This window comes from Chlorocebus sabaeus, chromosome 13, assembly GCF_047675955.1.
Source record: "Chlorocebus sabaeus isolate Y175 chromosome 13, mChlSab1.0.hap1, whole genome shotgun sequence".
NCBI classification, from domain to species: Eukaryota; Metazoa; Chordata; class Mammalia; order Primates; family Cercopithecidae; genus Chlorocebus; species Chlorocebus sabaeus.
In genome coordinates this window covers 77,959,470-77,972,975 of record NC_132916.1, presented here as the reverse complement: position 1 = coordinate 77,972,975, position 13,506 = coordinate 77,959,470, and the positions used below count along the sequence as shown (strand labels likewise).

Here is a 13,506-nt window from a genome sequence, read left to right as displayed (position 1 = left end):
ATCCCAAGAACTCTGGTTATCAGGAAGGCCCAGGAAACTTCAGGGAACACTTGCTTTTAAAGATAAGGCAGCAACTCCTTTTCTCTGCTTACTAGCTTGCTTTACTGAATCTCATTCTTTGCACTTAATTTGCATAGGACCTGCTGCACAGCAGGGAAGTCCTTGGAGGGCTGAAATCTTCCAGCCAGGTGGGTTGTCAGGCATCCTGGACCAGGGCAACAGCTCCTCCGGAGCCAGCTCCCTGGGTGCCTGGCCTGCAGGATCCACTAGGTCAGCACTAACCAGCAGATGTTGCCTGCTGCCCCGGGTCCTTTGGTGCTCTTGTGTGGACCTGCAAGGCACTGTTAAGATGACAGAAGTGCCCGTCAGATGGCTGACCAGGGAGGCCCAGAGGTTCCCAGGCTGGTCCCCAGCAGATCTGCCTCTGGATCCAGTGATCTGTCAGCCATTAGATAGTAGCTGTGAGTGCAGATTTGGGCCAGCACAGGGAGAGTAAAACACTAAGGGCCATCAGCTCAGGAGTGAGGCACAGTGACAGTCAACCTATGCTAATGAACCACTGGGGAAAAGGACACTCAGAACTTGGAGCTAGTAATTTAACAAATAGGGAATCTAAAAACCTGAATTTGAAGATTTGCATTGTTATTAGAAGACCACAGCCGCTGGAAACAAAAACCAGAATTTTAAAAACCTCCCTAGCATCAAACATGCGAGGCTTAGAAAATCAAATGGTTTACAGTCATGCGTTGCTTAATGTCAGGGGTATATTCTGAGAAATGCATCATTAGGCAATTCGTGGTTGGGCAAGCATCTTAGAGAACATACACAAACCTCGATGGCACAGCCTGCTGCACATCTATGTTGTAGAGTACAGCCTATCGCTTCTGGGCTACAAACCTGGACAGCATGTGACTATACTGAACACTGGAGACACAGTAGTAAACATTTGTGTATCTAAACATAGAAACGATATGGTAAAAATACCATACTATAATCTTATGGATTAATATGTATATGAGGTCTGTCATTGACCAAAACGTCATGATGTAGCACATGACTGTATTAAAAAGATAGACAGAGGCTGGTACTTTGGATCCTGGAAAATACTCATTACTCTAGCACTGAATTATTCCCAGAGTTCTGTGCAGGTTCAAACTGTACAAAAATGTGTAATAAAATATTTATGCTAAAATACCCATCTCCTGTCTTCTTATTTGTTTCAATACAAAATCTGATTCCTTTTTTGAAAAGAGCTATTAGGTCAAATGGCTTCTCTTTAAAAAATAATTCCAAGTTTTTATAAGATTTAAGATAGTAGTCTAGGAAGAGATGAAGTTTCTGTTCAAATATTTCACATTTCAATCCCTCCACAGCAAAAATAAATGGATTAAAAATGTCTTTTCAAGGGCAATTGTATTACCTTGTAAATAAGGGTAGATTTCTAAAGTAATTGTTCATTAGAAGAAAATGAAAGAACCATTAAACTGGAAAATGTCTTACCTTGAGAAGTTGAGGAAATGAACATGTCGAGTGAATAAATAGGGTTGTTCGGCAGTACTTATATTTTTAATCAGTTCCATCTATTAAAAAAAGTACAAAATTAGCATATGTAGGATCCAATTTACCAAGCCATATTAAGTTAAAGGTTATCTACCTGGCTCCTTTTATTCCCACTGATTACCACTGGACCAGCAGTATAAGTGCAACATTTATCAAGTTTTACATAAGGCTCCTTAGTGAATAAAACAGTGCTACACAAATTGATAGTCCTGTGTCTCATTTAGTTGATTGTTACCATGAAAGCAATGTGACAGATTAATTAATTTTGACTGGAGAAATCAGTGTGTTGCTGTACTAAAATGTAAATAAAAGAATGCCTTCTATCCCTTCCTTTAAAGTCAAATCAAGGAAAGAGGTTAGTCATTATCTTATTCTGTAATGATATTATTGGGATATACAAAAATATTGAAACAGGTGCTGCAGAATTTAAAAATGGAATAAAATGAGGTACTGCTTCATTCTTGTTCTCTTTGACTATGAAATTTCTAAGGAAAACATTTTATAGGAAACACATAAACCCCTAAATGTCTTGGTTTTTTGGTGGGTGGTCATCTGAATTATTTATTTGCAGTTATCAGCAAGGCAAAAAGTAGTTTATATTCATGTAAACTAACTTTTATGGCCTTCTGGAACATGTCATGATACAGAAAATGTTTAGCAAAATCTGTTAGAAATTCCAAGCATTCTTATAACTCCCTAACTTTCTGAATTTCTCTTTCCCCAGTTTTTCAAATTGGCCCCATCAAAATGAACACACTGTGGAATTTTTAAAAAGCACATTGCAGCTTGCTACTTTGGATGAATGTCAGAAGTGCAACATTTCATGTTTTATGAAACAGTTCAAATTGAAAAACTGGAAACAAAACCAGTCATTCACATGTTAACCGCAGTAGCAACAAGAACAATAAAATAAGAGTCTGGAACTCCAGGTCTGTCTCAAACATGACAGAAAACCGGAGTCCCCCTTGTTCCTTCATGTCTAACACAGGGCTGACACATATATAAGTGCTCGATAAATATTTGCTCAATGAATTAACTCCAACTAGTACACGCTTTATAGATGATTACACTGGGATCTCAGTGCGTAAACCTTGTAATTAGATATTCAAGCTCACAACGACTGAAGGAATGAAATTGAATTTTAAAGGTAAACGACTCGCAGTTCATAAACCCTGTGCTTCTGTTAGTCAGTGGCAGGTATGAGTGAATAATGGTCTGTCTGTCCTCAAGCCTCAGTATGAAAGGAAATTGCATCCTGCCTCTTTATCTACTGTTTATCCTCGACACACCACCTGCAAGTGCTTGTTTTTGGTAGTAAAACTTCCTGCGTGGTCACGTTGTTAATTTTGATTTTTGATGGATTTACTAATAGAATTACTGGTTTGGAGACATAACCATAGGTAATTTATCTCTGAGGGTGCCTGCTTGGAAAAATAACTCTTGACTGTGTGTATGTTGAATGTAAAGACCATTAATGCTTTTATCTCTAGATTATTTTATTCAGATATTTCTCTGCACACAGAAGAGTCCTACAAGAAAGTACTGTACAAGAAAACTGGAAGAACGGGTCAGAAGCAACAACATTTCTTTCACGTGTTCCACATTATATTATATTCTCTAAACACATGTCAATGTGTTAAATTTAATGGAAGAATAGTAGTAGTTAGATTTTGAGAACAGTGTCATAATAGTCATAAAGCTGTCTATTTCAGAAGGAAAAAAAGGATTAGCAGTGACAATGTATAACTCTTTCTAGACGTATCTTTAAACATAGAATCAAGGTACTAATGCTCATGTTTATTGTATTAGCACAGTGAAGGCAGAGGGTATATTTCAGCTCTCAGCCGGTTTGATCTTCACAAATTCTAAGACTTTCCTTGTTTCTGGTGACAAGCAGTCATCTTCTGAACTCGTTGCTGCTATTGCTTGAGGTCTCTCGCCTGGTCCTCCCCCCGTGGCCAGCAGTCTGCCTCTTCCCTCACCTAAATCTTATTTGCAGGAGAGGCATCGGGGGTGACAATGGCACCACCTAAAACCACTGCCGACACCACCTCTCCTCTCCCTGGCTCATGTGGGACCACTCCTGGCCTTTATTCCGATTCCATGGCATAAATTCACTCATCATTCATCAAGCACTTATTAGGCACTGGAGGTAAGAACAGAATAAGATGGGTGGGAAGACACATGAAGAAGACAGTAGAATATGTCCTAACAGTGCCCTCAAACTCCACCACGGACACAAACACACCTAATCCTCACCCATCTTTGCTCTTTATCCAGCCTCATCCATCTCTGGACAGTCCAATTCGGGTTACCGGTGATTGGCATGTTCCCACCTTTGATCCAGCTCTTTCCCGGACTCTCCCATATTCAATGGCGTGTTGAGCCATGTGAATTCCACCTGTGCTATTTCCCTCAACTGGCTCTCAGGACCACACATGCTGTGGCCAGCCAAATGAGAGCCCTCATTGTTCCTTCCTCACACCAAAGCCTGACTAAGTCCAAGCTCAGGTTTAAGTTCCCTCTTCTAGAATGTTCTTCTGCTACTGCTTGTGTGTCTAAATACTAACCACTATTTACTTATGGTTAGAATATCTACCTCCTCCAAGTAGTCTTCCTGGATAGCCCTTTTCATTCAACATCCTTTGATCTCCCCTCTGTGTCAGGCAATGTACTGCTCAGGGTTATGGCTTATAGAGATGATGGATTTGGTTCTTGCTGTTAGGAAGCTATCAGAGTCTTGTGGGTGAGGTGGACTAAGAGGCAGGTACAAACATGTGATAACCACCATGAGGTAGATGGTAGATAAGTGAGGCACCTCTCTCTACTTTCAGATGGGGAAGTAATGCTTCCCCAAGGAGTTTTTCCTGAGTAGTCTGGAAGGGTCTAGAGGAGTTAGCCAGGAAAGAAAGGGATTCATGGCATTGCAAATAATGAAGAGCAGATACAAAAGGCAAAACATAAAATGACACGGCACCAAGAAACTGCAGGAGTTCAGTGTGCCGGAGGTGTTCAGTGATCCGAGATGGGATCAGCAAAGTAGCAGGTGAGACTAGAGAATCAGGTAAGAGTTAGCTGATGGAGGGCACTGCAGATCACAGCAGGAATTCTGACATTTATTCTGTGGGTGATCAACAGCCAGAAAAGATTCTCTTTTCCAGATCTGAGGGCAGGGTGGAGAATGTGAAGGAGGGTGAGGATTAGATACAGAAGCTCAGCCAGGAAGACTGGGCAATAATCCCAACAGCAAATGACAACGGCATGAACTGAGGTCGTGGTTTTCAGTGTGGTCCCCAGATCTGCAGCATCAGCATCACCTGGGACTTGTTAGAAATGCAAATACACAGGCTCCGCCCCAGGCCTTCTGAATGAGAAGGAACTCTGGGGGAAGAGGTGCCAGCAGTCTGTGTTTTGCCAAGCCTTCCAAGGGATGGTATGGCCCAAGAGTGTGAGAACTACTGAACTAAGTCAATGTAAGTAAGACAGATGGGGAGGTTCTGGGAGGGTTAAGGAGGTGACCACCTGCCAGTGGAAAGGAGGCAGGGCAAGTGGCCAAGAGAGCTTCCTTCCCAGATTCCTGACTAGGACAATGGAACACGTGATGGTATCCATTCGTGGAGATGGGCAATGCTGGGGTGAAACAAATTTGGCTGCAGATAAGGGGGGAAACGGGCTTGGTTTTGAACGTGACCTTCCATAGCAGTGTATCTGATAATTCTTCAGGACATACACTTTCTACATTACACTGCAGTTGAGTTGAGTCTGAGCTGGAATGTAACTTCTGTGAGGGTTGGGGGCAGGCTTTATCCCCTAGAAAGCCTACTCAAGGTACCTGCACAGAACATACACCCCACAAATATTTATGAAATGAAGCCATCATCTTTAGAAATCCTTTTTGGAGTCAAGAAATGTATAGTTAACTGAAGACAGAATTATCTAGCACTCAGGCTATGAATTTAGCCTTTCTGAGACAGACCCATATGTTCACTATCCTGGTGTCACATGGAGCAAACAGTTTTACCATTATAACATCCAGGACATAACACCATCAAACAGACTCCTATTTTCTGAGTGCACCAAGGTGCTCTTTATATACATGCTGTCATTTAATCCTCACAAGAAGTCCATGGATAAGTATTATTATTATTATTATTATTATTATTATTATTTTGAAATGAAGTCTCACTCTGATGCCCAGGCTGGAGTGCAGTGGCTCCATCTCAGCTCACCGCAACCTCTCCCTCTCGGGTTCAAGTGATTCTCCTGCCCCAGCCTCCTGAGTAGCTGGGATTATAGGCACGCGCCACCACGCCCAGCTAATTTTTGTATTTTTAGTAGAGACAGGGTTTCATCATATTGGTCAGGCTGGTCTTGAACTACTGACCTCAGGTGATCCACCTGCCTTGGCCTCCCAAAGTGCTGGGATTACGGCATGAGCCACCGCGTCCAGCCATGGCTGAGTATCATCATGCCTACTGTATAGGTTAAGAAACTGAGGCACGAAAGGTTGCATTGGTTGCTTAAAGCCTCATCCACACAAAGAGATAAAGCCAGGATTGAAATCCAAGTCTTTCCAATCCCTAAACCCTGTTTTTTATTTACTGGCTGCAATCTAGTCACCATTCCCACAGAGATTTGATCTATACATAACCTTTCAAAATGGAAGGAACAGATTGGTTAGCACAAAACTCTGGAGAACAAAGAAAGTTTATGGAATATAAATTTTCTTCTTGTGATGTGCTGAAAATTTGAAAGAAAGTTCTAACAGATGGAAAAGCATTTTGAAATAATATAAAAATAAAAGCTTTAGAATGCCAGAGATAATACTTTTTAAAAGTTCTAGGTGGGAAAACTGAGTATATCCTAACAAGAACAGAAAATTAATTTTAAGTACTAAAAAAGATAACTATGTAATGAAAGACATCTGAAAGAAAAAAAAAATCAGATCACAGCATATCAGTGAGTAGTTCTTAATCTTTTGCTTTCAACTTGACTGGCTGGGATGGTACAGCCTGCAGTTCTACCAACACAGTCAGACTTTGCTCCTGACTTCTTTGGCAAATATTTGTCAGCAGAGGTGGTATCTAACCCTACGTGGTTCATAAGTGAATGCTGTGTCACCCACGAACACCTAGACGCCTTATAATTTTGCAAAGCATTTTTAAGATAGGACATGTTTTTAACATATCAAAGCAAAATAAGGAGTAGCTCAGAGGAAGACCCTTGGCCCTTGAACGTCAGAGGCTGGGAGGATGGCTGGAGGATCCGGTGGCCCTTCCCTCTTCCCGCAATATGGAGCAGCCTTTGTAAGCAGGAGGCAGGATGGCCTGTGGGAAGCAGTCAGTGCAACACCTGCCTGCAATGAAGAAGAAGTCCACCAGGGGGAGCAATGACATGATCAAGGCAAAGAGCCTGGGTCTAAATTATAGAGAAAATCAATCTCATGGCTGCAACTGGAAGGAAACGAAAAACTTATTTCATTTGTGCAGGCCTTGCTGCTTCTTCCTTGTTTTTCTCTTTTCTTTCCACCAAGTTTCTATTAGCGGACTCAGTTTCTGTCTGTAGGGTTCCAGAACTAGACGTCTGCATAATCCCTGTGGTGTGGAACAGGACCAGGCTCCTCTCTTTGGTTTGACTCTAGGGTCCAGCTGGAGCACCTCTCATGCTTGTGGACACTGTCCCCACTCCTATGAAGTCAGGAAGTTCTGAGGGTCATTCTAAGTGAGGTTTTTCCAAAACGTGTCAAGCCAGAGAAAGGTACCTGAGATAAACAGAGAGGCTCATGAGGAGACACCACTTCATAAAACTTCAGGGACACATGGAGTCTTCAGGGACTTGAGAGAGTCTCAGGTGACAGCGGGATTTTCCTAGTGTAGTGAAGGATTCACTTCAATAAAAGGAAAACTTTCAAATAATCAAAGGTTTTCGTGAAATCATTCCTCGCTAGGGCTGTGTGTGAGGACCTCTTTGGGAGTTTTTCCCCTGCAAAATACAAATAACTTTGGCTCTGCCTTTACAAGTTTAACTCTGTATTTTGCAGTGGGACTTGAATACACATACTGTGAGAAAGCTCCCCAGCAGATTTTGGTGCCTATCACGGTTAAGAACCATTTTTTATTAACCCATGTATGCCTTGTGTTCCATTTTTGGAACGCTAAACATGTGGCAGTTATTTGCATCCTACTGCTCAAGGTCATTGCCAAAGTCTCATTGCAAAAATTTTTTTAAAAACTGCAAAAATGGGTTAATAGCTTCCCACTGTCTACTGAAGAAAGGTTCAACTCTGAAGCCCAGCATTTAAAGTTCGGGATTTGACCCCCGTTTGCTTTGAAGTCTTATTCTTCCACATTATTCTTAATTTACAACACATTTTAATCAGATTCCTGTACACACTTATTCCCCCTTCTAAAATGGGGTGATAATGCTTTCCTAACAATGTTGCCTTGAGGATTAGAAATAGGGTGCACTCATGTCTAGTGGGCTGCCTGAGGTTTAATACACATGTTAATACTAGGTCCTCAATAAATATTCATCAAAATGAAAAGAACAAAAAACAAAGAAATCTGCTTAAAAAATGAATGAGTGTGCTGCCTTCTTTTTTTTGAGATGGAGTCTTGTTCTGTCGCCCAGGCTGGAGTGCAGAGGTGCAACCTCAGCTCACTGCAACCTCTGCCTCCTGGGTTCAAGTGATTTGCCTGCCTCAGCCTCCCGAGTAGCTGGGATTACAGGTGTGCACCACTATGCCTGTCTAATTTTTGTATCTTTAGTAGAGACAGGGTTTCACCACGTTGACCAGGCTGGTCTTGAACTCCTGACCTCAAGTGATCCACCCTCCTCGGCCTCCCAAAGTGCTGGGATTACAGGCTGACGTCAGCCACCATGCCTGGCCCATCTCTTGATTAAACAGAGGTCTGATTAACCATGCCTTAGGGATCCCTGCAGCCTGTAGACTTTTACAAACTTCACATGGTTTCTTTAGGTGACTTGGGTTTTCTGTTTCCCCCTAAGTCTCATTGATTTCTAGCCACCATTCAGACTTGAAACTTGCAGTGGGCTAGAGCAATAGGAGAGGGAAATTTAAAATATTGTAAAGAAATATTGTTTTGATCAAGAAGCTAAAGCTATCTATGACACATGGACATAAGATCTCTCTCTTCTCCACCTTTACATAACTCTTCAAGGCTTTAATAATTTGAATAGCTGTTGGAGAGTCAGAACAGATGTGATGTTTATAGTGATATAATGGCCTTTACTGTTACAACTGGTGGGAGGATGTGGACTTGCCTAGTATTTCACAGACTGTGAATTGGAGTTCTGCGGAGTGCAAATCAGTCACAAACACTCATAAAGAGTCCCCTGACCAACGAAGACCGCAAAAATGCTAGGTGAAACCCAGTTAAATTGTTTGTTTTGTTTGCAGTTTTGTTTTTAATTTTCGAGGTCTTTAAAATGCAAATAATCATTGTGAATTGATTCGTTCGGGACAAGGCATGCAACATTTGCCAAATTTATTGAACCGTAATATTTTCTTTCTTTCAATGTCTTAGAGGACTAGGATTCTCAGGAACATACCTAGGGCAATGCTGATATGATGATTTCCACAGAGCTTCTTAACCCTAGCTGCATCATAAAATCTCTTGTGGCACTTCATTAAAGAAAAAGCTTTCTGGGCCCTACCCCAGAATCTCCAGGAGAAGGGCCATTGCAACTCTAGGTTTTAAAAGGCTCTGCTGAGATTCTGCTGTCCAGCCAGAGGAGATAAACACTGCGTGATGAGAATGGCCTTTGGATTAAGGAAGGCCTAGGTTCAAAGTCAAGAGCCACTGACAGTCATTATAATGTATTTGGAAAGTTACAATCTGATTGTCTTAGGTGTCTCACCCATAAAACAGGGAATCATATCCACTCAGTAGTATATTTTTAGGTCCAAAAAGTTCAACGAAACAATGAGGAAAACAATTAGCAAATAATAGGTGCTATATCTAATACGTAATCCTCAGTTTCAACAGAAATAGAAAGAGTAGAATTATGTGCCTTCTCAATATGCTGGTTAACTTTTGCTTTTCTTTAAAGAGAATGCAATTAATTGTGGATTCTCATAGCTGTAATACACCTGCAGTACGTTGACCTTTATTGTATTTACAGCAATGCTCAGAAAGATGGTGTCACGTCTTAACCAAAGATGGTTATGTGTTTTTTTGGCAATCACGCGCCACGTCTTCTGGGGAAAAAACTTCCCTATTTTTCAAAGCTGTATATAATCTCCATTTTTCAAGAGATAATTTAAGCCAGCTTAAGACCCTGAAATCTGGTTTTAGAGCATCAGTGCAATGATATCACAGGTTTGCACGATGAGCTGTGTGAAAGTCCAACGCTTCGTCAGCAGCCATTGCCCATGCTGTGCTGTTGAGGCGGAGTCTTCCAAAATATGAACTTCAAAGGTATTTCTATTTCTATAAGGACAGATGTAGTGGGATTTTTATAGGCATTCTAACATTTGGTGTCTTCACACTCCCTTTCCTTTTTAATAATACCTTCAGTGTCTTGTTCCATTTAATAGATTTTAAAAATTGAGCTCTCTGTGTGTGTGTGTGTGTGTGTGTGTGTGTGTATGTGTTTGTGTGATCACGGCTACCCTCCAGAGAGCAATGTATGTGTGAATGTGACTGTGGCCTAGAGAGGTGCCTTTTTGTATGAATGAAATGGAATAGATAATTCAGTCTTAGAAATGGATACTATTCCAAAGTTCATTTGTAAGTCAGTAGTTTGGAACTTGGAGCACATTTTCTCCCATTAAAGAAACTCTCTGCACAGTGGATAAAGTCCCAGGCCAGCCCACAAGAGCCTGTTTCAGTCATACTGCACCTGAAGCGGAATTGTTCTTAACTCTAGAGGATGATGATTCTATGGGAACAAATTTTCAGAATTCTACTGTTTATAGGTGAGAACAACTGACTAAAATTTCCACTAGTCTTCTAAACCATTTCCCCTTGCGTTCCTCTAATAAATTAGCAAAAAAGGAGCTATGCATACCACAAATTATTTCTTGAATATATATTAAAATAATATTTTTTCTGTTTTATGCACATTGAAACTTTAATAAAGACAATACATGGACAAAAAAAGTGTTTCTCTAAATGTTGTTGAACTTCAAACTGGGTTTCTTGTCCTTTTATTTCCTGGCTTCTCTCTCTGCATGCCAGAGCCAGACAAACTGGCTGTAGAGAGGTAATGGTCACTGTGATTATGTTTGTTTTCACATTAAAATTACATATTTGTTTTTTCTATCTTATCTTTACCTTTGCCATTGTTTTTAAAACTGCCTTACAATTTAATAGAAATCTGGAATAACGAAGTAATGAAATATATTCTAGGTCACTTCAACCACAGGAATCAGAAATGTTTCAACTACACAATACACAGATTATGCTAGAAGCTGTACAAATATATCACAGAATCACAGGGCTGGAAAGAATCTTAAAAGACTGTCTAGTCTCTTCTCTGGCTTCCAGACAAGCCAACCATTCCAAACAGATGAGAACTAGCCTATATTTTAGAAGAGAAGGATGACTTTGTCTTTAACCCTTTCTGGATCTAACAATCTACACAGGGTTAGTAAATTGCTGTTAATTTTTGATCTAAATTATTCCATTCATAGTTACAAGTGTATTTTACCTTTTCATGTTCGCTCCTCATAGGAAACAAAGTAGGTTGATCTCTATAAAATCCCATGGCACATTTAAATACTGTACTTTGTGCTCTTTCTTCTAAGCATTCCTGAACATCCCAATGTCTAATCCTTAAGTTACTTTTGTCCTACTCTCTGTGGGTAGTCTGTTCTCTCTCCTGAAGTGGGAACTAAAATCTAGCAACTGTGTTTTGTGAGGCATCTGGGAACTGAGTATCATTATATTATATTTACGTGTAATCCGATAGATATGCAAGCCATAAGAGTTAGATTCAAAAGAAAACCAAATTTAACGATTATAATAAAATCACAATAATGTATTTATTTATAATTCCTTTCTTTCAGGCAGTTAAAAGGCATCACCAGCCTAATCACATTAGCTCTTCAATCAAGTAAGGTAATCAAAGAGAACCTGCCCCTACTAAACAATGTTATACATAAAATGCAATATCCTTAAATGCCACCAAAGATCATTCTTTTCTACGGAGACCCTACTGTGGAACCTACAAGGTATAACCTTAAAATATTTTTTGCTGATTGGTAATGACTCTAACTATTGGTGCCGATAATGGCTATTTAAACTTGATACTGAGTAATTCTTTAATGGAAGTTTGCAAAGGAGTGGGCAATTTGATCTCTGTATTATAAAAGACACAAAATATAGTGGCTTTAGAACAAGTGTGATTGGCTATGTTACTGTCTTAAAACAGTTCTACTTTTCCCCAAGATAAAATGGAAATACACAATTGATAAATTAAGAATGAGATTCTCTCCATTTGTGAGGTTCTGAATGTCTCAAAGCTGGAGATTATGTCCAAAGAAAATGGACATGGGTGGAAATTTTTTATTTATTTATTATTTTATTTACTTATTTATTATTTATTTATTGAGACAGAGTCTCACTCTGTTGTCAGGCTAGAGTGCAGTGGTGCAATCTTGGCTCACTGCAACCTCTGCCTCCTGGATTCCAGTGATTCTCCTACCTCAGCCTCCCGAGTAACTGGGACTACAGGCAGGTGCCACCATGCCCAGCTAATTTTTTCGTATTTTTAGTAGAGATGCGGTTTCACCATGTCGGCCAGGATGGTCTCGATCCTGGCCTCAATCTTGATCCCTGGCCTCCCACAGTGCTGGGATTACAGGTGTGAGGAAATTTTTATAATGATGATCTCAACTAGATAGTTAGATATGTTCCTTGTTTCTTCCCAACACGCAGGTACCACTCATTGGGTGGCCGCTCATCCTATATAGGTAAGGAGACAGAAGCCAGTTTCTGAGACCAGGATGACAAACCTAACTCTGTAAAATGACCATGAGAACACTCTACCTGACTTTTTCACATTAGCAGAGCACCCCCACAGAGACTGTTGCCCCTACCTCTGTACAGATTTGCAAAGTAAACCTTCATAGCTTCTTGGTAGAGAACAGCACTCCCATCCTACCATTAGCACGTCCACTTGGACAACTCAGCTACATTAGGGCAAAATTGTTCCTGTGATGTGGTGTAATTCTTTTCCTACCACTGAATATTCCAAGTGCTGCTCTCAAAGCCTAAGATCCTCTGAGTTTCCCATAGCAGGAAGCTCATGTCCCCCATCAACTAATTTAACCATAAAGATTCTGGACACTGGTGAGAAAATGCAGAAGGAAGAATATTAAAATAAAATCTTCTCATTTTGACGGTGAAGATGTCAGCATTATTTATAGCTTGGTGGTGTGACTCTTTGAGATGTATATATTGCTAATTTTAGCTAACTAGACAAAGGCAAGTACACACAGTCCTTCATCAGTCCTAATGGAAGTATCCCTTCATGGAAATTCCCTGGTTTATAGAGTTCTTGTGGAAGCCTTAACTTAAATATCCTTCCACACTCTGGCCAAAATACAGCATGAAATCAAAACTCTGGTATTCATTCATCAGGAGTCTGAAGAATGACCTGTAAGGTACCCATTAGTTACACAAATGAGCTGAAGCAAAATACAATTCAACAATGGGCAAAGTCAACTTACTTGTTCATTTTTAGTAAGCCTGGTTTTGTTGTGAATGTCTGATGTGACCAAATTAAATCCGTGCTTCTCCGACAGGATTCTCAGAAGCAAGACCACAGTACGGCTCCCACACTTGCCTACTCTGTTGTACACCACCTGGCTTGGGAAAGGGAGTACCTGGAAAAAACAACAAGAGAAGAAACATGAAACGTCTGTATGGAAATACTTATGATTCTTCCCTCAATTTCAGAACAATCACTGTTTGATAT

General features: G+C 40.4%; 1 protein-coding gene across 2 annotated transcripts in view; it reads right to left on the bottom strand.

The window, feature by feature from the left end:
- Nucleotides 1-13,506, bottom strand: part of UST (uronyl 2-sulfotransferase) — a 321,091-nt gene that overhangs the window by 124,685 nt on the left and 182,900 nt on the right. For both annotated transcript variants that reach the window (XM_008006705.3, XM_008006707.3), the window contains exons 3-4: nucleotides 13,259-13,414; nucleotides 1,501-1,580 (exon numbers count right to left, since the gene is read on the bottom strand). In XM_008006705.3, coding sequence (XP_008004896.1) covers nucleotides 1,501-1,580; nucleotides 13,259-13,414 — 236 coding nt within the window. The remainder of the gene's footprint in view (nucleotides 1-1,500; nucleotides 1,581-13,258; nucleotides 13,415-13,506) is intronic.